We start from the raw sequence: 23,560 nt of genomic DNA on the forward strand, positions 1-23,560 counted from the left end.
ACCGCCCTATCGGGCCGTTCACACAGGACGTGGACAGGTGGCAAACTTGCTGCGCTGCAAAATCATTAATATTGATTGCCAATGCCAGCCATCTTTGTTTATATATAGTATTGATGTGATCTGAATGCTTTTTTTTTAAGATATTTTGCCTTTATTCATAGTACAGTATGCAGACAGGAAACAGGGAGAGAGACGGGACGACATGTAGAAAAGGTCACAGAGGTCGGGACTCGAACCCACGACACGCTGTCAGGCATCAGAGCCTATTTGGTATTTGCCCCTGGACCGCTGTGTAATTTAATCTTTACTATGACATCAGCGTGCATCATCCCTCATGAGAGAAGTCATAGTGTCACACCGAAACACATGCATTACACGGTATGTCAACATGAATCACCAAATGAACACCATGACACAACAATACACTAAACCTAAATTCCCACAACTAGGGTTGTCACAATTATTACATAATCGTCTAATCGCAATTATTTTACATAATCGCGATTATTTTTCATAATCGTCATAATCGTGAATGTTGAAAATGTTTCATATATTTTTTTTTAAGTAAAAAATATTGGAAATAGCAGATCTACAAGCTCACAACGCGTCGCATCGCGACGCGTTGTGAGCTTGTAGATCGGCTATTTCCACCACCAATGTAATTTTTTAATTCGAAAGTTGTCAAATATGTCCATAATTTCTTTGTATACCGTATTTTCCGGACTATAAGGCGCACTTAAAAGCCTTTAATTTTCTCAAAAGACTACAGTGCGCCTTATAGTCCAGTGCGCCTTATATATGGATCATTCATTGACATTGACATTCCCTTTAGCACAGCTCCATCTGTTGGATGCATAACGCAATGGTAGCGTCTATTATGTGTGCCTTATAGTCAGGTGCGCCTTATATATGAAAACAGTTTGAAAATAGACCATTCATTGACAGTGCGCCTTATAGTCAGGTGCGCCTTATAGTCCAGAAAATACTGTATTTAGGTTCTTTGTCATATCTACCATGTGCAACTTCAAAGCCTAAAAGCCAAACAGAAATGTAATTATCAACGACAAAAAACACAATTAAATCGTTAATCGCCATTATTTGAGTGACAATTAATCTTCATGTAAAATGTCATATCGTGACAACCCTACCCACAACATAATCTCTTTTTTTCCGGCACCTCACGGCATGCTGGGAAATCCCATTCCCATTCCAACCAAAGATGGTGGATATTTAGGAAGATCCACCACCCCAATCTTAGCCACTAGAGGCGAAATGGTACACAAATGGCATACAAATGGTCTCCGAGGTAGGAGCCGTCTGCTGTCTGTCGGCAGATCAACTTCCTATGTTTACTGGCTGGCATATATTGGGGAGAAAAAGTGGTAAAAGCAAAAAAGAAAGGTTACTGCTTATTTGTTATGAACCCTGTTGAAAAGCTTTAATAATAACAGTTACCTACACTTCCCGCGAGGGAAATTCAGTATTTCCAGCCCAACCCAGCTGATTTGCTGCCCACAAGGAGTGTGTGAGCAATTAGGGGTTAAGAGTCTTGCTCAGGGACACACATCGACTTTGCTGGCCTGGCCTGGAATCGAACCTGGGACAACCAGGGGCTCTCGTTCCCCAGGCGGGCTCCCTAACCATTCAGCTACGGCCGCCTCATTTATCTAGTATCATGATAGTCCCGGCTGCTACAAGTCTGTGGTCACACACAGTTCATTCTATGTTATTCTGTGTGTGACAGATATGTATGTGTGTTCACCATTCAGGTCTGTCGACTCTCGCTATTGGCTACGCGTTGAAAGTTCAGCAGCTGGAGGGGTCAAAGAAGTTCAGTCTGGTTGTACTTTAAGCGGAGTGGCAGACAGTGAAAACCTGGCTGAAAGCCAATGCATTCACCTCCACGCCAAAGCTTAGTCTGAGAAGTTTTACATTGAAGTCAAGGCACTTGCCGCCTGTCCTTAATGTCAGCCATCAAACAACAAGACATCATTGGGATGATATGTAAAGAATCTAGACCCCCCCCCCCCCCCATAGTTGCTGCCACTGATCTGATGTAGCCTAAGTTTCGGTTCAGTGTACACTGCACAAGTTACTCCAGGCCTATTATGATCTAGGTCTTATGCCTTAACTTCTTTGCCTTTTTTTACTATTTTGTTTTTGTTTTTTAAATATTTCAAAAAGCTGATCTGCAAGTTCACAACGTGCAGATGTAGATCAGCATTTGAAGTATTTAAAAATGTTTTTCAAAATAGTGAAAAAAAGGTAAAGAAGAAAAATTGTAAAGTAAAATTGACCCGTAAGGGTATAAGAAGACATCATTTGCATGAGATCAAAAAAGCTATACAGGAACCTGCTGTAGCTGCTGTCACTGATCTGATGGCTAATTTGATTGTGGTGTTAGGATTGGAGGGTGGATCTGGGACGGTTCTCTGGGGTTTGGAGGAGATGGGGTAGTTGAGTAAAGCAACTTAGTAGGGGCAGTCACTGCACTGTACTGGACTGCACCTATGTTGTGAGAACCCATTTAGAATAAAGCAAAACCTATGCAATAGCTCCTAAAAAACTGTCACAGTGAGTAACGCCAAACGTTAGACTATTTCAACGGTTGAGGGATAGCTCATGGGTATATCAACCTACAGTGTGTCCACACACAGTGTGACTACATATTAACAAACATGACACATTGTGTAGTCACACGCAACTCCCTCCCCGTTGCACTACTGTGATGGCAGTACATTTAAAGAAAAAATAATGCACATCCGCCGTTTTTTGGTGCTGAGCCAAACTGTAAAAACACTATCATGTAGAACAAAGCAGGGGCTCGCAAATAACTTTTGAATGCTCAAAAAAGGAAAAACAGAGAACAACGTTTCGATCAGTCTGTCTTTTAACTCTTTTTCAAGTTTCAAATTTAATTCAAAAGTGCATTCAAAGGTTAGTGGCCAGCCCCCAATTTGTTCTACTGTAAAAGTACAACCATAAAACTCTGACACACATGGGCAGCGCATGGGCAGCACACAGGCAGCACGCGGGCGCGTTTTGGCGAAGTCTTCCAGCGTGGGTCAGGTTTAGGTACCTGACGCTGAGGAAGGCTCTGCTGAAATGTGTCCGTATGCAGCCTCCATGTGTATACGAAATATAATTACGGTAAAGTACCTTAAATCTTTCTCAACTGTCCTAATGTGACTAACATAACTGTATCTGCTTTGTCACATCCTAGCACCACAATCTGGAGGTTAAAGGTGGACATGTGTTGTACTGTTGTTGAAACCACACTGCGTGACTCATGCTTGCTTCACAGTTTGTTCAAATTGACAATGAGTAAAAGGGCGGCAAAGGCACTCTATCATGGCTTTTGAATCTCTGCGTGTCTCTTTGTGTGTTAAACTCACAGGTTCTGGCTGGAAGCATCAGCTGCATGGATACATAGGTAGGTCATGTCCTGTAACAGATAAATACATTAACAATACATATTTAAATGGTAAATGGACTGCATTTATATAGTGCTTTTACTAGTCTTTCAGACCAGTGGTTCTCAAACTTTTTCATGTCAAAGACCCCCGAATTGACACTTATGAGCCCGCGGACCCCCATTTGAAAAGATATGCCAGTGACCCCCATAAGAGAAGGTTTTTACGGCTGAGCAATGATTCTCAACCATTTTAATTTCAAGGACCCCCAGTTTGACGTGCATTAGGCTACAGACCTGGCATTTCTATCTCTGGGACTCCAGATTATATTGTTAAATCAATGTCAATTTAACTCTGAGAGTGTACAAATGGAACACCCTCTTAGTTAGTTATAAGTTACAAACCCATAAGGTTCCATTTGGCTCCTAACTATTATTTAGCTGGGGACCACCTGGAACTCCCTCAAGGACCCCTGTGGGTCCCCAGAACCCACTTTGAGAACCAATGTTTCAGACTAAAATGCGAATGCACTTTACAATGTACTTCACATTCACACATTAACACCATCCATTACACATTAAATGAGACACATCCACACACCAACGTGCTCATCGGGAGCAGTTAGGGGTTCAGCGTCTTGCTCAAGGACATTTCGGCATGAAGCCAAGAGGAGCCAGGGATCGAAGAGGACACCTTCCGGCTCCTAGTCGGCCACTCTACCTCCAGAGCCACTGCCATAATGTACTGTATGTGCCTCATATGTGTGTCATATTGTAAAATAGAAACACAGGCTCTTCCTCTGCCTCCGTACATCATTCACTTTACAGTGCATTACAACCATGTGAGGGTTGTGTGTGTATGTCACTGGAGTTCCTAAAACTATATAATATATAGCGCTTTTCTAAGTACTCAGGGCAGGGGTTTTCAAAGTGGGTGACGGGGCACACTGGGGTGCCGTGACGGCGTTCCAGGGGTGCCGCGAGATCATTTGATAGTATTTGGAATTTATTTGGACATTTAAAAATATATTTAGTCTCATTTTAAACTTGAAGTACAGAGTTATTTTCAGTCAGTTCTAACCAAAATGGCTGTTATCTCAACGTTTTCCTCGTAACATAATCACTAAAATATCGTCACTGTCGGGCAGAAACCTCGTATCTCCAAGTTTCAAATGTGTACGTCTTTTGGTAAAGACTGTCGCACAAAACTAGTGAAAACAGCCGAGCACACAACGCCTCGCGATGTGTGCTTGTAGATCTGCTGTTTTCACTAGTTTAGTACATTTTATAGATGATAAATACAAAACGAAGGGTTTTGGACATACAAGGTTTCCACCCGACAACGACGATATGCTATAAATATAAGGTGCTGGAAGTGAAAATTATAATGTAGGGGTGCCAACTCTGCCAAGGATTAAAACAATATTTATGGGGTGCTCTGAGACAAAAAGGTTTGAGAACCCTTGCTCTAAGGGCACGGTCACACACCTTTATTCTGCCAATGAGGGCGGATTCTGCCAATGCATTCTAATGGGAACGGAGCAGTTTGCTGCCATTCACTCCATTCACAGCATTGGCAGAATCTGCCCTCATAGGTAGGTAGAAGTGCGGTTTGACCGTGCCCTGAGTGGCTTTACTTATGTGTGTGGGGGGACAGGGGGGAAGGGAGGGGAATGAATAAAACTTAGTTAAGCTAAAATAAGATAAGTATTAAAAGCAGTAAAACTGTTGAAATAGTGAGATTAATCTTAACCCATTTAGAACGGTACACATTATTGTGTATCATTATTTTATGCTTTAACTATTGAAAAATAGCAGTTATACAAAGTCACAGCGCGGCGCTGCGAGCTTGTAGATCTGCTATTTTTGAAAAATCGTGAAAATTTGAATTTTGACCCGATTCTATAAGTGTCCTTTGAATCCTTCTAAGATTTTTGGAAAAACCTGTGTTTCTATGTCAGCAATCTGGCCAGCCATCGTCAAAGAAAAGGTCCTTTTCACCAAACTGGAGCTCAGTTAGTCTGTTCTTGAGAGACTACTATGTCAGTGGTTCTCAAACCTTTTCATGTGAAGGACCCCCAAACTGATATTTATTTGGCCACGGACCCCCATCTCAAAATATTTAGTTCCAGGGACCCCCCAGAAGCAAAATTTGAGTTACAAACGTTCGCTTTGAAAACACATATATTCAAAGATTTGCACACATTTTCAAGACTTTTTCAAAAATAGCAGATCTACAAGCTCGCAGCGCGGCACTCGGTGCCGCGCTGTGAGCTTGTATATCTGCTATTTTTCACTGGTTAAAGCATTCAATAATTCTAGGCAGAATTGTGAGATTAATCTTAACTCAGAAAAGCAATTCCAAACAGGTGGGTTTTCAGGGCGGATATATCCGCTTCCAGCAAGTCTAAGTTGCAACAATGAGTCACGACTGCCCCTACGTGGCCACAGGGACACATTACACATGAATGATCTGGCAGTACTGTGCTAGAATACTGCTGTGAGCATTGTGCACTACTAAAGGATGGATACACAATCTTGTGTCTCTAATAACAAATAGTTTGACCTAATGGTGTCCTGGCATAAGGAAATTAAGCATTGCCAGCTTACCATACTTTACCCACTTACCTCAAACACAGGCTTTGCATTGTTATATACAGATAGGATGTGGGTGATGCCATTCCTAGACAGACTTTCTTTGTTTTCTGCATCTGTGGAAAACAAGAGGGACAGATCACACTAGAGTCTTCAACAAGGGGCCCAGGACCCCTAGGGAGTCCTCAGAGTTACTACAGGGGGTCCTCCAAATCTTTGAGTGAAAGAATCTTTTTTTCTCCTTTTTTATATTAACCGCTTGAACCCTAGCGTCCATATTCTGAGAACCTTAGCCAAAAAAAGCAGATCTACAAGTATTAACGGTTCAAGAAGTGGTTAAATATCTGGAAACACAAATTGACATGAATCCAAAATACACTGACGATCGTGCTGTCAGAAAAATTAAACTATATTGAATCTATGAAAAGGTTATGGGGGTCCCTGCTTCATCTCTACTGAGGGGTCTACTAGGGGGTCCTTCAAACGTTGAAGACCCCTGCACGAGATTCTTGTCACTGAATTTCAATCCCCCCCACCGTATCTTGTTCCACCCACCTACAGTCATTCAGTTTTCATGTTCACAATTCCATTGAGAGGTCATTATCTATCCATTTTTCCAACTTGTTTTTTTTGTGCAAAAAGGCTCTTGGTCATATGTTTTTAATTTGTGTTATTTAAGAGTTAAACTAACACTGAGGATTTAAATGTGTATTCTACTTTGGCCATCTTGCGAGGCCATCATCAGAGTTGCTAAAATTAGATGCAGATGCCACATGATGTTGGGGTAGTGCCATTATGAGTGACACACTGACCATGGGGGAATATCTTGTTTGTAATAATGAAAAGCCAAAATACTGTAGCTTCTTCATTACTCTCTTTTGCTCTAGTCAGGTAAGCTTTTACATTCTCAGGCTCTGGCCTATCAAATGCCTGATGGTAGAACTTACATGCAACTTGCACAGTCATCAGTGACGACAGCACCAACAGAATTTTAATAGTGGAAATCAACAAAGTGCTCCTGATTTTATGTACAGTAACTCTGCAATTAATATGATAAATCTGAATTCATTGATTTTGTATGATGTGACTATGTACTGGCATATGATATATATTTCAACAATACTATAATTTGACAGCAGATTAGGACGATAATGTTAAAATGAACTATTTTACATAATCACCATTTATTAGAAGATCCAATCCAAAGCATTTCAAACTATGTATGTAATCCAATTGTGTCCTATTTTTAACAAAAAATGATATAATACAATTCATTAAATGTGGCCTTTGGCATACTTTAAAATGCGAATGCTAAATAAATATATGGCGTAAACATATTGATACAATATAATACTTAGCTATTCCTATTCCACAACTGGGATTGTTTTCCGATAGCATTCATCTGCCTCTCGGGCAAAAGGCCTGGTCCTACTGTATAATTATGTATTAAAGTAACATATTTCTCACCGCTTATATTTCCAAGGTAGAGCCCATCAACAACCTGTGAAGAAGCAGTCACAGACATGTTGTATTCAGTTAATAATCCATTACAGTACAAAAACGCTAGATAACTACTGTGAAATGCATTGCCTGGTGGAGTCGGAACAGATTTAAAGCTCAAGAAGTGATAAGCTTTAGTACTTGTCTTGAGCTTTAAATCTGCTGTGAATCGACCCAGCACTCTGTTATGTTCATGTCCTACCCGGGATTTGAACCCAGGTCTTACGCGCATGTGCTGAGATGTTTTACCACTGAGCCAATAGAGAATAGACAATGCCTGAGAGTGTGCAAATGAAACAGGTGACATTTTTTTCACTTTATTTATTTTATTGTAGGCCTATTGTACGCAAGTATCTGCTGTTATTGTATTGAAAAAGAATATTAAAAATAAATGAAAAAAGGAATTGAAAAAACACAGCCCCCTCACGTGTTAGGAGGGCAGTATGAGTCACCAGAACCAAGGACAATTGTTTGTTTTCGATGAATCTATCATGGTTAAAATGGAAGTTGAAGTTACAATGGGTTTGTATAGGAAGGGGGCGTTTTCTTTCTTTCTGAATCAAGCAACTTAAAAACTGTCTGGGGTGCTCCGTAAAGCCTGAGTAGATGATAAAATGGCACAAAAATGTTTTGAAAGTGAAATATCTCTATAATCCATTATAACAGTGATTATAATGCATTATATAATTATTATTATCATGTGTTAAAACAGAATTTTAATAAAGCTCTGTTCCTGGTCAAAATAAAGTCTGTGGGTGATCAGTAGTTAGTTAGTATTATGATACTTGACCCCATAAGTCATTGTAAAAGGCTGTATAGTGTGTTATAACTTATGATTGCATTATGAGTGCTTATAACTGTAATTAGCTTTATAAGCCAATGACATTGCTTTTATACTTGACCAAATGCTTTATAATGTGTTAAAGGAGACATCCAGACCAAAACACATATAGGGTTAAATCTGCCTTTTATCATACCCCTTCATTAGTGCTTTAGTTGATTTTTTTCATAGCTGCCCCTGTTGCTAGATTTCGGCTGCCCCTGTTGCTAGATTTCGCTGGCTCTCTCATAACTAACACAGTGGATTGTCCTTAGGCTAGTGCGGTCATTTCTTGAGCTTCAAAGTTAGTATTTTTTTATTGGATTGTGTTTACACAACGTCCTGAGACGAACCACACCGCTGTTTTGACCTCACAGGCACCCTTACTTGTCAAACAGACCCCTCCCTCCCTCCCTTTCTAGCCTCTCCTCTCCCTGCTCTGGTGCAGAGCAGAAGCCGTTTGACAAGTAAGGGTGCCTGTGAGGTCAAAACAGCGGTTTGGTTGATCTCAGGACGTTGTGTAAACATAATCCAATAAAAAAATACTAACTTTGAAGCTAAAGAAATAACCGCACTAGCCTAAGGACAATCCACTGTGTTAGTTATGAGAGAGCCTGCGAAATCTAGCAACAGGGGCAGCCGAAATCTAGCAACAGGGGCAGCTATGAAAAAAATCAACTAAAGCAGGTATGAAGGGGTATGATAAAAGGCAGATTTAACCCTATATGTGTTTTGGTCTGGATGTCTCCTTTAAGATTATTGTTATAAACTAAAGTATTATCAGTATTTCTGACTTATTTGTTATAATTATACTGTTATAAACAGGTTATGATACATGATGTTTATAGACATGCATGTGCATAGCATTATTTTTGAAAAATAATAAAACAAAAAAATAAACAGTGCAAAAAATACATACAGTAGGTAAATACAAAGTATGTTATTGCCAGTTGCGAATGGCTGCCGCCTGCAAGTGTTTTTTCAGGGCGATTTTAAAGGATGCTAGGGAACCACACTCGTTTAAGGCCTTCGGTAAGGCGTTCCACATTTTGGTGGTATAGCTGAAGAATGAGTTTGACCCTTTGTTTGAGTTGACTTTGGGTTGAACGTGATCTGTGGCGCTGCCTCTGGTGTTGTAATTATGGACATCCTTAACCTTTATAAAGTATTTTGCCAGGTACATGGGTATCTTAGTGGTGTAGTGTATCTTGTACACCAGTATTTAGTCAGGTACATGGGTATCTTAGTGGTGTAGTGTATCTTGTACACCAGGCCCATTGCAAGTTGCTGTACTCTGTCATCTACTCTGAGCCAACCCACTCTTAACTGGTGAGTAGCGGTGAGGTGTGTCTGATAGGGAAGGTTAAGCAGGACCCTAATTAGTTTGTTTTGGGCTGTTTGGAGCTTAGTTTCTTACGGCTTGTGGGGCATCAAGATACCATACGTGGACTCATTCATCCATCCATTTTCCCCTCACTGTACTTTAGTTTAGTTTTTAGTTTTTTGTGTTAACCAAAGACGAGATAACTGGTTAACAGTCGCTGCTCTTGCCGCTGGTGAGCAAAAGACTACATATCCCATGATGCAACTCGGCCCCCAGCACCAGAAAGGGTCTAATCTCCATAGGCTCCTATTCATTGCTGATGCAAAGAAACAGCTTTATCTCGGAATCTACTTCCAAGAATGCTTCGAATGCCACAAACCGCGACGGTAAGCCACGGTTAGGATTTTAGATTGCCGTCTGAATGTAACCTGGTGGCCAGGTTTAGACCGTGAATTTCCACAACATGGACACGATCGGGGCATCCAATGTGTTACGAGGACTGTTATTGTTTCAGTTGCCGTTGGTAGTCATGGCTGCCAGTTCCCACCTGATGTTGTGTGGGAGTCCAGACTGCTCCAGACTGTACTGAATAACTGCTAGCTTACATAACGTCTTCAGGCTAGGACTCAAGTCTAAGACATACAGGTCATCAGGTGTGTTGTATCCTCCAAAGAGGAAGATACGATCTCCCATCATGCAACAGCACAACTCAGATGTCGGAGACGGTCCTTTCCCTTTGGGCTCAACCTGCTTCCAGCAGAAGGTTTTTGGATTGAATTTCCACAGCTCATTTACATACTGGTAGCACTTATAGCCACCAAATATGTACAGCTCTCCATTGTAGGTAAAGGCTGAATGATCCACACATTGTTCTGGAAGAAGCTTTGTAGAAGGTTTGTTCATCCAGCAGTTGGTCTCTGTGTCAAACACTCTGATGGTGTTGTAGTACTGACCCCCCCAGCCCCCAAATACAAACATCTTTGTCCCGATGATGGTGGCAGAGTGACGGTATGAAGCAGGTGGTTCAGTTCCTCTGGTGTTAATTAAAGACCAGACCATAGTGGTGGTGTCCAACTTGTAGATGTCATTAGTGTATTTAGTCCTGGTCTGTCCTCCATGAATAAACATGACCTTCCCCAAGACACAGGCTGAGTGGTTCCTCCTCTGCTCTGGAACAGTCCCAGAAACCCTTGGTTTAAACCATATGTTGGTGTCAACATCAAAGGCATAAAGCACGTTGCAGTAAGAATACCCTCCCCAGATGTAAACAATATATTCTATCAGCACAGCTGTGTGGCGTTCACGCACGGAGGGAACCTCAGAGTCAAGTTTATCTCCTCCAGGAGTCACGGGGGTCAACTTCCTCCAGCATAAAGACACTGTGTTGAAGACATGTACTTCCATCCTGGTGGTCAGGGGTCTGTCTCCTCCAAAGCAGTAGATCATCTGGTGTCCGACCACCACAGCAGCCTGGTTCTTCCTCTGTTCTCCTTCCAGATGTGTCGTCCAGTGAAACATTTCACACAGCAGAACCACCGTCAATGAATGTTGACAACTAATTTACAGATGAACTTGTCAGGATGAAGGCAGGTCGGTTTCCTCGGTACTACTAGTCGCTAACTGATGTTTAGTGTATCTGACGATTCATTTTAAAGAACAATGACATGGTTGTGATGATGATGTTGTGATGTCATCGCATGGTTACGTCAGATATTGTAGGACTAATGATTTGATTGCATCTGATTGGCCATTTGCACCAAAAAAATCACACCGAGTGTGAAGTGAGTGGTGCCTTTTATGGTTTCATTTCATTAAACGTCCTGTGAAGCTTGGCCAACGTCCAGCTTAGTTTAAGATTTGTTTGCTAGAACTATGTCAGTGTTTTGACATCAGTCCTCCATATTTGGGCGTAAAGAAAGAAAGAAACAAAGAGTGATAACACCCGGAACCGGACTATTTGTGAGGAAGTGGACTGGCATGAAATTGAGGCGTCTCAAAGCCCAGAGCTCCTAAGAAGACATTGGTGAAGAAAGCAATTGGTATTAAATTCTTTCACAGATGGTCCAATCAAACATCTTGTTAAAATTCCCTAACTAATAGGCATGCTGGAGTTTAAGTGTTTAAATGGTTAAATATCAAGTACAAGATGCAGTGCCCTTCCAATCACAGGTCACCACCAGGCCAGGCGTCCTGGTGGTGCTATAATAGGCCAATCTAAAAATGGTGGCATGTGTTCTTCGCCAATCTTAGACCTTTCTTGGCAATCGGACACTGCGTGCATGATTTAAGGCATTTTGTTCCAAAAATGTGTTTTGCTAAAGTGTATCTTTTTCTCCCATTTATCAAATCCATTTTCATTTAACTTAGAAATAGGTTGCTTATCTAACCATTAAAGGAGCAAACTCACACTCTAACGCTCTAACTCACTCACTCACGCTCTAACGCTCATGCTTATCTACGTTTATCTATTCACTCGCTTCAGCAACTGATCCCAAAGTTCACATGGTATTGGCCATTAGCATAATACCAACGGTGACGGAGCCTGAATTTCATTTCTCCCAAATTAAAGCTGTTTATTAGCGTTTTCTTAGCGGGTTACGGTCCGTTCCTCCAGGCCATGGGATCTGTAGCCCCACACACACACCCCTCTCTCTCACAGTTAGGAATGTGCATTCTCTATCTCTCTCTCTCTCTCTCTCTCTCTCTCTATCTCCCTCTCTCTCTCTATCTCTCTCTCTCTCTCTCCCTCTCTCTCTCTCTCTCTTTCTCTTTCTCTCTCTCTCTTCTCTCTCGCTTTCACCAGGTGAGTTTGATGTGTGTCTCATCTTCCAACGGGTATGAAAAAACGATGTGGAGCAAGCGCATTCATCCCCATACTTCTATTCACCTACATTTGCTGTTAAATTATTTGTATCCATCATAAATATACACTCCTCCATGAGCTGCTCCTTACATTATGATGCTCCCACATATTCTCACGCACGTACCAGTTACAGTAACTTTCCCCACAGCCCACACTCTGCACATATTTTGGAGCACATATCTTCGAACGGGTAAGGTCTAGTATAAATAAATGCTGAGCTTCCTTTGGCGACTGAATTTCCCTTGCGGGATCAATAAAGCTTTTATCTTATCTTAAACAAAACATAATCTATAAAAGGTAGAGATTGGTACATTAGGCTGCCTAAAATATCACAGCTCACCTATTTGGACACGGAGAAAGAGAGAAAGAAATAAACCACCAGTGGTGGAAGTAAAAGTATCAATGCAATGTAGAAATACTCATTCAAAATGTACTTGAGTAAAAGTACAAAAGAATTGGCACCTAAATGTACTTGAAGTATCAAAAGTAAAAGTAGGCTACTCATTATGCAGAATGTCCTATTGCAAGTTTTCAAATGTATAGAAATCATTTGAAAATAACAGCTCTACAAGCTTGTAAATCGTCCATTTTTCAATGACTGAAGTTTAATTAATGTAAGTATAGCCTACATTATAGCCTACAAAGTAACTAGTAACTAAAGTTTTCAAAAATGTAGTGGAGTAAAATTAGGCTTTAGATAATATTTGGATCCAAGATGTAGTGGAGTAGAAGTAAAAGTATTGGAAATTGGAAATACTCAAGTAAAGTACAAACAACTCAAAAGTGTACTTAGGCCTATATGTAAAGTACTTGAGTAAATGTACTTAGTCATTTTACACCACTGTAAAACACATCCCGGAAGCCAAACTTGTCGGACACGGACTGCAACTGTAAATATTTAATGTACAGTAGTCTTTTAAATGTAACTTGATCATTTACAAAGCCCGTTGCATCAAGGCAGGAAATCGATGCACATCAATCAGCTATACGTTACCAGTACAAGCCCTATGCAGCAGCCTGCTGCTGTACTGTACAATACATTACCTTGTTCATTCCATTGCCCATGGTGATCAATCAGAGCTGCTTCTCACTGGGTTGTCATTCGCTGTTCTTCACGTGGACCCTCAGGAAGATCTCGTATACAATATGGCGCAACGCCACAGCTCATTGGCAATGGTTGTCATCTAATGACATCACCTTCTATTTGAATAGAATCATGTTGTCTTGCGAACAGATCGAATACAATATGAAAGTAATTAAAAATGTGGCATTCGATTCCTGGTAATGGCAACAGTGATCACGTCAATCACGTGCGACAGCGACAGGTTTAGCGCTTGAGAATGACGTCACCCCGTTTTCCATAACGTACTCCAAAATTATCCAACACTATAAACCATAACTTTACAAACTGTACTGATTAATATAATATTAGCTGTAATAATACTTACATGTGTACATAAAGTTCGGCCTTTTGCTTTCATCTAACTTTATTCCACTCTAAAAGTGTGGTGCGTGGGTGCACTCGTTTATAGACGCCCAGTAACCTCCCGGCCGTATGACCCGTAATGAATGGAGTGAAAACTCATAGAATACTCCACTCCGCCCAGCCAGTAGTCTGGGCCTACGCCAGGAGCTTGAACCGAGTGCACCCACGTCCCACACTATTATTAATTCTCACAACAGCGCCATCTATAGCCTGGTCAGCAACCATCAGAGAACAGCAGAGTTGTGTGACTTAGTGTTATTGTGGGCTCGCCTATAAGGCGAGCACACTTTAGATATTGTCATTATTTATTTATCTATCAGGCAATCAGTAGACGGGATCTTCGGTTCCTTTCTACTCCTACATACTTAGTGAGAAAATGAAAATAAAAACATCAATGTGTTCAGTTTACAGTGGCGAAGTGTGCTATTATTTTTTATAGCAATCGGCCAAATGGTGGCGCTGTAGGAAGCCTTCGAAAGTGCGATCTTTGAACAGGTATAGCTCATGCTGTGTTATACATACAGCCATGAAACCTGTATACACTTATGCGTCTCCTCATGCCGAACAACTTTTTCCCTCTAACTTTTGACCTCTGACCTTTAGGTCTCCCACAATTCGGAATTATATGAAAAACAGTAAAAATCTATCTCCTCCTGGGATTTTCGCGTCAAGTGCACAAAACTTTTTTCACATGAACTTTGGACCAATACGGTCAGATTGATCAACCAGATTTTTTTTAAAGTGAAATATAATTTTTTAATAATTTAATCAATATTGCGGTTTTATGCAAATTATTCTTCGGCCTCTAAATCATACATGCAAAGGTACACGTTCATGGCATTTGGCAAAGATGTGGAGGGTTAGTCAAAGTATCACTGAAACCAATTTTATTCCAATCGGCCAAAGGGGGGCGCTATACGAAGCGTTTGAAAATTCAAACTTCAAACGGGCATAAGTCATGACTCGTTTCGTTTGAAGACATGCAACTTGTTATACGCGTGCTTTGACTCGAGCGGAAGACATCTGTGTCGTTGTTAAGTAAGCTCCGCCCTTCGATTTTCCGCCATTTTGAGCAGTTTGTAAAACGCGTAAACCCGCTTTTATTCTGGAATTTTCGCTCCACGTGCACAAAACTCTTTTTTACGTGAACTTTGGACCGATATCTAAAGATCTGTCAGATCGGATTTCTTTAAAATTGAAACATGCTTTTTTAAATAAATTCAATGAATATTGCAGTTTTATGCAAATTATTCTTCTGCCTCTAAATCATACATGCAAAGTAACATGTTCATGGCATTTGGCAAAGATGTAGAGTGTTAGTCCAAATATCACTAAAACCAATCTTACCCCAATTGGCCAAAGGGGGGCGCTATATCATTTTGAGCAGTTTGTGAAACGCTTAAACCCATTAGGATTTTTTTTTTTGCAATTTGCATGAAACATTCTACACACAATCTAAGGACCTTTATCTAATATGCCTATGAAGTGCACACACACAAAAAAATAAAAATCACACCCGTGTGAACTGAGCGGTGGTTTACCCACCAACCCCTAGAGCTTCGAATTAATTTATATTTAATTAAAACAACGAATCTGCAGCACTTCTCGCGTGTAACGTTAAAATGTGGCTGGTCTCGCGAGGCAGAAGTCTCCATTCGCCGCTGCAAAAGTGGGCTGATCTACAAGTCCACAATGCGTCACTGATCCAATAGGTTGTGGGCTTGTAGATTAATTAAAAGGGTGCTTGTTTAGCGACACCGACATACAGCGAAGAATAAACCTCCAGCGAACTTTCCCTACACTGACCGTCCTCCGCCTAGCAGACAGTGCTTTGCCTCTTGAGTTAAACGTGCTCACGTTTCACACAATGTAACTTTAATTGATTCAGAATGATAACGAGTCAAGCTGAAACGGGCGACTCATTTGGTAGGGACGGGAAGGCAGACTGTTTACGAGACTTCTCCACCGAAAACACTGTGTAAAGCATGGATTTCTTCTCTCACGAGTCTGCCTGCACGCAGCCACGTTCACGGTAAAACTCCCTCCGTCCCTCTGTAGACTACCTAATTTGGTTCAAACGAAAACATAATCCATTGGTGTGATTATAATTGCTCGTTTCACATCGTGGTTGTTCCACGCTTCGCATAGACGATGCGATGGTACTGCTCTTGCTTTTACCAACGCCAGTCGTCAGGCACGTGCACACAGACATCAAACGGGGCTTGAGCCCCTGCCCTTTTAAGAGAGAATTGTCCACCAAAGGGCCCTTTTAGAAATGTCAGCCCCTGCCTCTCTTAACATTCTCTGCACGTCCCTGACCAACGCGGTCCCTGACCAACGCGTGAGAGAGAGAGAGAGAGAGAGAGAGAGAGAGAGTGTGTTGTCTGCCTCAGTGGTGCGTGTTCCCCACACTCAAGCCCCCACCGTTGCGCTGTGTGTGTGTGTGTGTGTGTGTGTGTGAGAGAGAGAGAGAGAGAGAGAGGGAGAGAGAGTGTGTTGTCTGCCTGCCCTGCTCAATAGCGCCCCTCCTTTAACGTGTGTGTGTGTGTGTGGTCTGTGTGTGTGGTCAGGAGAGGTATGGCTGGTGACAGACATACACGGCAGGCGACAGACATACACGGCCAGTAACATCTTGAAAGCGAATCACAGGAGCGGCTACCACCGCTCAAAAATAATAATGAATATAGCTGCAAGCAGCGATAAAGTGGCCAAAGCCAAAAACACCTCAAATCATGAACACAGCCTGCAATGGGTGTGAAATCTTGCAAGCACATTCCCAATAGGTCAAGGAACAGATACCACCCTTCTTACATTGGCCTGTTATAGCGCCACCAGCGGGTCAACTTTTGCACAACACATTTTTCGAACAAAATGGACCAATCTTTGACGTCAGTAACGTCAAAGAGAGCACTGCCTGCGATCTTGACATTTTGTACTTTTATAGCCATTGTTTTCCGGCTTGAAGCGAGCCCACAATTGTTTCGAAGGAACAATATTTTTCTAGTTATTACATGGTATTAGTTGTTGAGTGACTAAGTGTTATTACATGGTATTAACAATCATATACTGTACAGTTGAGAATTCATGGAAAACCTTTCAACCTTTTATAAACAATTTTACATCTCTGTAACAATCCTGCTGGGATAGACAGTGACAAAGAGTGCTGTAACTGTACTTTGTTTAAGTGAAGCATATTGAGTTTACCTGGTATGAAGAAACGTACTTAAATTGACTATACCGTAATGTACATACATTTAATAAGTGAATTGACCTCTACTGCTAAAGGATTTCCTTCATACATAAAGGCAATAATGCACTACAGTACTATATATGAACTTAGCTAAGCACAGTGCTGTGTGTATACAGCGTCTGCTGTCGGAAATAAAAATATGCCCTGGCCACACGAATAGCCGCGGATCATATATTATAGTATGCCCTCAAAAGAAGTCCACTGATTAAGCATGTAGCGGTCACAGGATGGACAAAATCAAGACTTCCGATTGGGTAAACATAGGAACTTTATTCTCTATACACAATGACCTTAAGAGGAAGAGGTCTTCCAAAAAACGCAATGAAATGAGGTAAAGTGAACAATTGATAAATACAGATAGATTGGTATGTTTGTTTGTACCCTTATTGTATTGGTCTGCTTTTTTTTTTCAAGTTTCTGTCATGGTCCTCTTCTTGTTAACTGATTTACTTTTTCCACTGCTTGTTCTCGTAGTCCCAATGGGCCGAGAAGCCCTCCACTTGGTTGATCCTCATGTCCAGCATTCTCTGCAGCTCCTTTTCTTTGTACTCTGCCTCAAAGGTGTGAGGGACAGGCCCGTACACTGTGGAAGGACAATGACAAAACTGGCATAAGCGTTCAACAAAATCAACAGTAACAAGGGACACTCGGCAACTAAATGATCTCCTCACACCAGAAGAGTGGGATTTAGTTTAAAGGCCTAGAATTATTGAATGCTTTAACCAGTAAAAAATAGCAGATATACAAGCTCACAGCGCGGCACCGAGTGCCGCGCTGCGAGCTTGTAGATCTGCTATTTTTGAAAAATCGTGAAAATTAGAATTTTGACCCGATTCTATAAGTGTCTTTTGAATCCTTCTAAGATAGATAGAAAAAAAAAATATGTTTCTATGTCAGCAATCTGGCCAGCCATCGTCAAAGAAAAGGTCCTTTTCACTTAACTGGAGCTCAGTTAGTCTGTTCTTGAGAGACTACTGTGTCAGTGGTTCTCAAACTCTTTCATGTGAAGGACCCCCAACATGATATGTATTTGGCCACGGACCCACGTCTCAAAATATCTAGTTCCAGGGACCACCCAGAAGCAAAATTTGAGTTACAATCGTTCGCTTTGAAAATACATATATTCAAAGATTTGCACAAATTTTCACGACTTTTTCAAAAATCGCAGCGCGGCACTCGGTGCCGCGCTGTGAGCTTGTATATCTGCTATTTTTCACTGGTTAAAGCGTTCAATAAGGCCTAGGCCTAAATGGGTTAAAAAGCGTCTGTCTGGTGGAACATTCCAAAAATATATTACTTTTCAAGAGATGGAGAGAAAAATAAAAAATAATATAAAAACATGAAAAATATAAAAAGATGAAATATGGAGATACAAGATGTATGCCCGACAGCGGCAAACCGGCAATATACTACATAGTATGGCAAACAGCCTTGTTGTGCATTTCTCAGCAAAATGCAGAAATTACCACACGACGTCCGTGTTTTTGCCACATAATTAGATGACCTCACATATGAACAATACAATTTAGGTTCAAAATCCGCAATGTGTACATTTGACCGTCTGTGTATAGTGAGCAATGTTATTGCTTAGCTAAAGGGGGAACTAATATTTAAAACTAGAAGCAGTGCTCTTCCGAGCACAGGTCTCCAACAGGCCACACAAATCGGCCTGTTATAGCGCCACCATGAGGCTGATTTAAAAAATGTGGGGCAGAGGTTCTGAATTAGCATCCAGGGAGTGTGTGTGCTCAGTTTGGCAGCGATCGGGCCAACGGCGCCGGAGATTAGCTGGTAACAACCAGGCCACACAAATCGGCCTGTTATAGCGCCACCATGAGGCTGATTTGAAAAATGTGGGGCAGAGGTTCTAGATTGGCATCCAGGGAGTGTGTGTGCTCAGTTTGGCAGCGATCGGGCCAACGGTGACTGAGATTAGCTGCTCACAAACTGCGAGGACGCACGGACGCACGCACGCACGGACGCACGGACGGACGGACGGACGGACGGACGGACGGAGGGGAAAACATACTCTCCCTCAGCCTTCGGCTGGTGGAGACAATAAAATGTAAAAAATTTAAAAAATAAATAAAAAGGGACCATGTACAAATATATACAGTATATATATATATATATATATATATATATATATACACACAAAAAAAGAAAGACGTACCAAACTTTCTCTGCCATAGAACAACAAAACCAGTCACGCCAACTGCGAACATCATCCCTGCAACCACTGACTTCCACTCTTGGGAATTCTGGTTCATTTCAGCAAAGCTTTTCTGGAAGCTGATGCGGTACACTATCAACATTGGGAATGAATAAAATACACAATTAAAAAGATGAAAAATTATTTGAAACAAGATATAACTAATGCTCAATATAGGACGTGTACATCAGTATGGCAAGAATCTTAATCAACCCCATTTGAAGTAAAGTGAAGCCAGAATCATACAAAGTTGTGCATCGTGTCACACACCGAAAACAGCAGATCTTAACAATTTCTCTGCCATTTTAAACATAGCTGTAGTAAGCAGCTGCCAAATTGTCCTTACCTTTTAGCGTGGGCACGCGCACGCATCGTGCACAATCTGTGCGCGACTCATCTAGTAGACGTGTAGACTCGGTGACAAGCTTTCGAATACAAAAAATCAAACCTCGTTCGAAGTGGAGCAGTGAATCTGAGCAGCTATACCCTGTGTGTGTGTGTGTGTGTGTGTGTGTGTGTGTGTGTGTGTGTGTGTGTGTGTGTGTGTGTGTGAGGGAGAGAGAGTGTTGAGTGTGCCTAGCCTGCTCAACAGCGCCCCTCCTTTAGTGTGTGTGGCCACTAGAGGTATTGTCAGGCTACGGACATACACGGACGGCCAGCCAGCCAGCCAGCCAGCCACAGACTGAAAGCTGTTCTATGGGAGGCAGTTTCACTGCTCCAAAAACCCCATTGAAAAAGACATATCCGTTGCCACGCTGTATTCCTGCTTATCAGCCAGTGTTTACATGAAAAAACATTGAAAAAAAAGCCAGGCATGCGCTATGGTAACACGTGTACACGTTCGCGCACAAAACGCACGATATGTGCGGGGATCATAATCCAGGCGTGTAGAGACTGGATCAAAGTTTCCAAACGCAAAAATCCGATTGAAAAACGAGCGTTCCATCGCCGAGTAGCTTCCACTTCTGTTACACAGTAAACCAATGGAGGCGGGACTATGGCCCAGGCTCAGACTGGATACGGAAAGCTGGATCCGGTCCAGACCGGAAATGACCGGATACATTTAGGGGGGCGGGCCTAAAGAGCCAGAATCAGCGAAAATCTGCGCTAATACTTTTAATCCTTTCATAATGATTAAAGCTAATTAAACTTTACGGGCTCTACGGGCATGGCAGCGCGGTACAGCGGGAAATCTAGGGTTTCTACGGGGATCGCGAGGTATGAGTTAATCAGATCTGCTGATCAGGCACCCACGTTAAAAGGTAAGGACATCGTGGCAGAAAACGACATAGGACAACTTTTTAATAACAGTAAATGAGTTAAGCTCACAATGTGCAGCATTTTGACACAATGTGAGCTTGTAGATTGGCCATTTTCGGCATGCACTGCACAACTAAATATAAATCAGGCTTCATGAACAGCATGAAAGCATATGACAACAATAGGCTCAGGAGAACAATAGCCTACATGCAATTTTCTCCTCATTAGAGAGTGCTGCCCATGATCCTTTCTCCTTCTCCTTCAGGGACGTCTGCTCTGCATTTAGTTCCTTGACATAAGGAATATCAGGGAGGGGAGTCGCCCTTCTGTCAAAGTAGAATGGGAGGGTATAGTCTTCTACCTTAGCAACACCTATAGAAGAAAGCACACATTGACTTGTCAGTTCAGTAATTAAAAAATAAAAATAAAAAACATCATTACGGCCGGCCTAATGTCGCGGGTCGCACGCCAATCAAATACCTGCATTAACACCTGATATGCACACATATTCATGTCTTTAGACAGGATCTGATTGACCAATCATGCGTTGCATGCGTGCATTCACGTGCGAGTGCGATACACGTGTTGCTTTGAGTATTTCTTCTATGAGAGAAGAGGACATGAAACTTTTATGGGGCCGATTGATCGCTCAACGGCACATGCGTGTTCCGTCAGTATGTCACTGCTTTAACAGTCAATGATCACAAATTGCACTGATTCTAAATCAGCGCCTTTCAGACGGACAGCGGTTAACGCGGGCGTTCTCACTTGTATCAGCTGGGACCGCAGCGCTGTGGGGGGAGTACACAATCGCCCTGCGAGTAAACGCCGGGCGATATTTACAAAGATGACCACAATCCAGCTCTTGCCGCCCTCAAGTGCGAGCATGAACGAGCACGCGTGTAAGAATTTCACAGGACTGTGCCCACTCGTCTCTCAGCTTCTCCGCGCGTCCCAAATAATCGCCCGACTCTCATGGAAAATGAATTACTAGTGCACCAGTGATGTTACTAGGTTTTCAATGTAATGGGTCCCGGGACCCACAGGTGGTCATTCAAATGGCTCCCAGAAAAGTTTTATGAGTCCTCAATACAATGTTTTTGAGCGCTGTGAGCTTGTAGATCGGCTATTTTCAAAATGTTTGCCTATTTCTTATATTTATTTTACAATTTGGCTAATGTTTGAACTTAGAACTACTAAAACTACTAAAACATGTGCCCCTAATGAATTCGGGCGCGCAAAATGGCGTCGGACGTCGGTGGAATCAAAACATTGACGTTTCTATCACCTGTTTAAGACTTTCTACGTGGATTTTATTTGTGTTAACGTAGGGTAAAGTAGGATGCTTTCACCCATGAACAATGGTGTTGTCTGTGGAATTTTAAAATGTTTTCTTTTACCGCGACCCGGTAAATTATTTTAACATGGACTCCAATGGAGGCGCATCCCCGGGACCATGACATGAATGAGTCCCTGGGCGACTTGAATGAGTTTTTGATGCGGGATGCGCACGTAATGACATCACTGGTGCTGCACACATAAATATACAACACTTATTCATAGAAGAAAACACATACTCAACACATAATGCAAATACAACATACATACACAAAAGAAACGTTGCTGTCGTCGTCTTTAGTCTTATGTTCTCAGAGAGCAAGATATTTCCGGAAACCCATGTTTCTTTGAAAATAAATAACTTAATCTTGAAACTTTTATGTCAGTTTACACTTACCATGTCCCCCACGCACACAGACGGATGTGGAAATGGCACGGTTGCCAATATGGCGAAGTGCCCTCGCTGCTCTTATAGATAACATTCTGTGAAAAACATTGCACACAATTATCAAAAAGCCCATACACACACACACACACACACACACACACACACACAGAGAGAGAGACACTTGATCCATTCAGCAGGGATGACAAATTTGCACAGGGTGTGAATTAAATGCTCCAATATCAAGTGTCAGGACATGCTCAGTGTCATATAATCAGCAACTAATCTAGTCCAAGGAGTGTTTGTTTATAATATACATAACACTCATTTAAAACAGCTTAGATTAATGATTAAAACACTGTCATAACATCAAGCTGGTCCTATATAGCATCACCTAATACACTGCTGTGCTGAGCTAATGTTAACTCTTAGCACAAGGTCATACCCACCGGGACAACACAACAAGCGCACAATTTAGTTCACGTTTTAATGTAGCAGCGCAGCGTTACAGTCATCACTTGTACATTTAACTACGACGGCACCTATAAGGCCACACGATAACAGCCAGTGTCAATGATTACTAATAAAGGCGAACATGCTAGCATCCATGCTAACTAAAGTTAGCTAGCGCTGTCTGTGGCTCGCTTCCTCCTGGCTCTTGTTCAATGTCACAGTCTATTAAACAGCGTATTTTACCGCGACAACAACGACCTGACTGACTCCACTTTTTATCATATCGACAACAGACACCGTTACAACACCAACCACGGTTACATTGTCATATATTAAAGTCTCAAATACAGTAAACATGTAGTTTGACCTACTGTACCTTCCTGGTGTTGCTGCGACGCGCCGCCTAGTACTATACGTAAAGGAAGTGCGCATGCGTCAGCGGAAGCACGAGCCCGGTTTATTTTACGTCAATTCATTTCACTTTACGATACCTCCTTCCTCCCTTCGTTTCGTGGCGGTTTACGATACCACCGGTGCGGCAGAAAAAGCAACGAGTGGAAAAGATTAGTTATCATATTCCACACGGGGTGGGTTTATTCGAGCTGTTCGTGCTATCTTTTTAAAGTCAACAGCACCGTTTTGGATCGTAGTAAACATGACGT

The 23,560-nt window shown here is 41.8% G+C and overlaps 3 protein-coding genes across 5 annotated transcripts in view; all 3 read right to left on the reverse strand.

Moving 5' to 3' along the window:
• dusp22a (dual specificity phosphatase 22a) overlaps positions 1-14,101 on the reverse strand; it is a gene marked incomplete at its 5' end in the record, with an annotated part of 29,324 nt that extends 15,223 nt beyond the window's left edge. The window contains 4 exons of one of the 3 annotated variants that reach the window (XM_080729953.1): positions 3,396-3,445; positions 6,041-6,123; positions 7,475-7,508; positions 13,963-14,101. In XM_080729953.1, the coding sequence (XP_080586079.1) occupies positions 3,396-3,445; positions 6,041-6,123; positions 7,475-7,508; positions 13,963-13,995 (200 nt within the window). Of the gene's footprint in view, positions 1-3,395; positions 3,446-6,040; positions 6,124-7,474; positions 7,533-13,558; positions 13,811-13,962 lie in introns of those variants that run through there. The other 2 variants (XM_080729955.1, XM_080729954.1) reach the window with 2 other exon arrangements.
• LOC308288010 (kelch domain-containing protein 3-like) lies at positions 10,162-11,169 on the reverse strand (the record flags this gene model as incomplete). Its single annotated transcript, XM_080729356.1, has 1 exon — positions 10,162-11,169. One exon carries the CDS (start codon positions 11,167-11,169, stop codon positions 10,162-10,164), a length of 1,008 nt encoding a protein of 335 aa, XP_080585482.1.
• A 3,399-nt stretch (positions 14,102-17,500) lies between the features above and the next one.
• Positions 17,501-23,306, reverse strand: cox4i1 (cytochrome c oxidase subunit 4I1). Its single transcript, XM_080729806.1, has 5 exons — positions 23,275-23,306; positions 22,458-22,543; positions 20,930-21,094; positions 19,424-19,555; positions 17,501-17,833 (listed from the first exon to the last, which is right to left on the reverse strand). Exons 2-5 carry the CDS (start codon positions 22,540-22,542, stop codon positions 17,697-17,699), a joined length of 519 nt encoding a protein of 172 aa, XP_080585932.1. The 5' UTR covers position 22,543; positions 23,275-23,306; the 3' UTR covers positions 17,501-17,696.
• Between the last annotated feature and the right edge of the window lie 254 nt (positions 23,307-23,560).

The sequence above is a fragment of the Nannobrachium achirus genome (assembly GCF_963921795.1).
Source record: "Nannobrachium achirus genome assembly, chromosome: 7".
NCBI lineage: Eukaryota > Metazoa > Chordata > Actinopteri > Myctophiformes > Myctophidae > Nannobrachium > Nannobrachium achirus.

Coding starts and splice junctions, on each gene's coding strand:
- cox4i1 (XM_080729806.1), bottom strand. CDS start 22,542: ATGTTATCTATAAGAGCAGCGAGGGCACTTCGCCATATTGGCAACCGT. Junction 21,095..22,457: donor CTGTGTGCGTGGGGGACATG/GTAAGTGTAAAC, acceptor TTTCTTCTATAG/GTGTTGCTAAGGTAGAAGAC. Junction 17,834..19,423: donor TCTATGGCAGAGAAAGTTTG/GTACGTCTTTCT, acceptor GTCCTTCCACAG/TGTACGGGCCTGTCCCTCAC.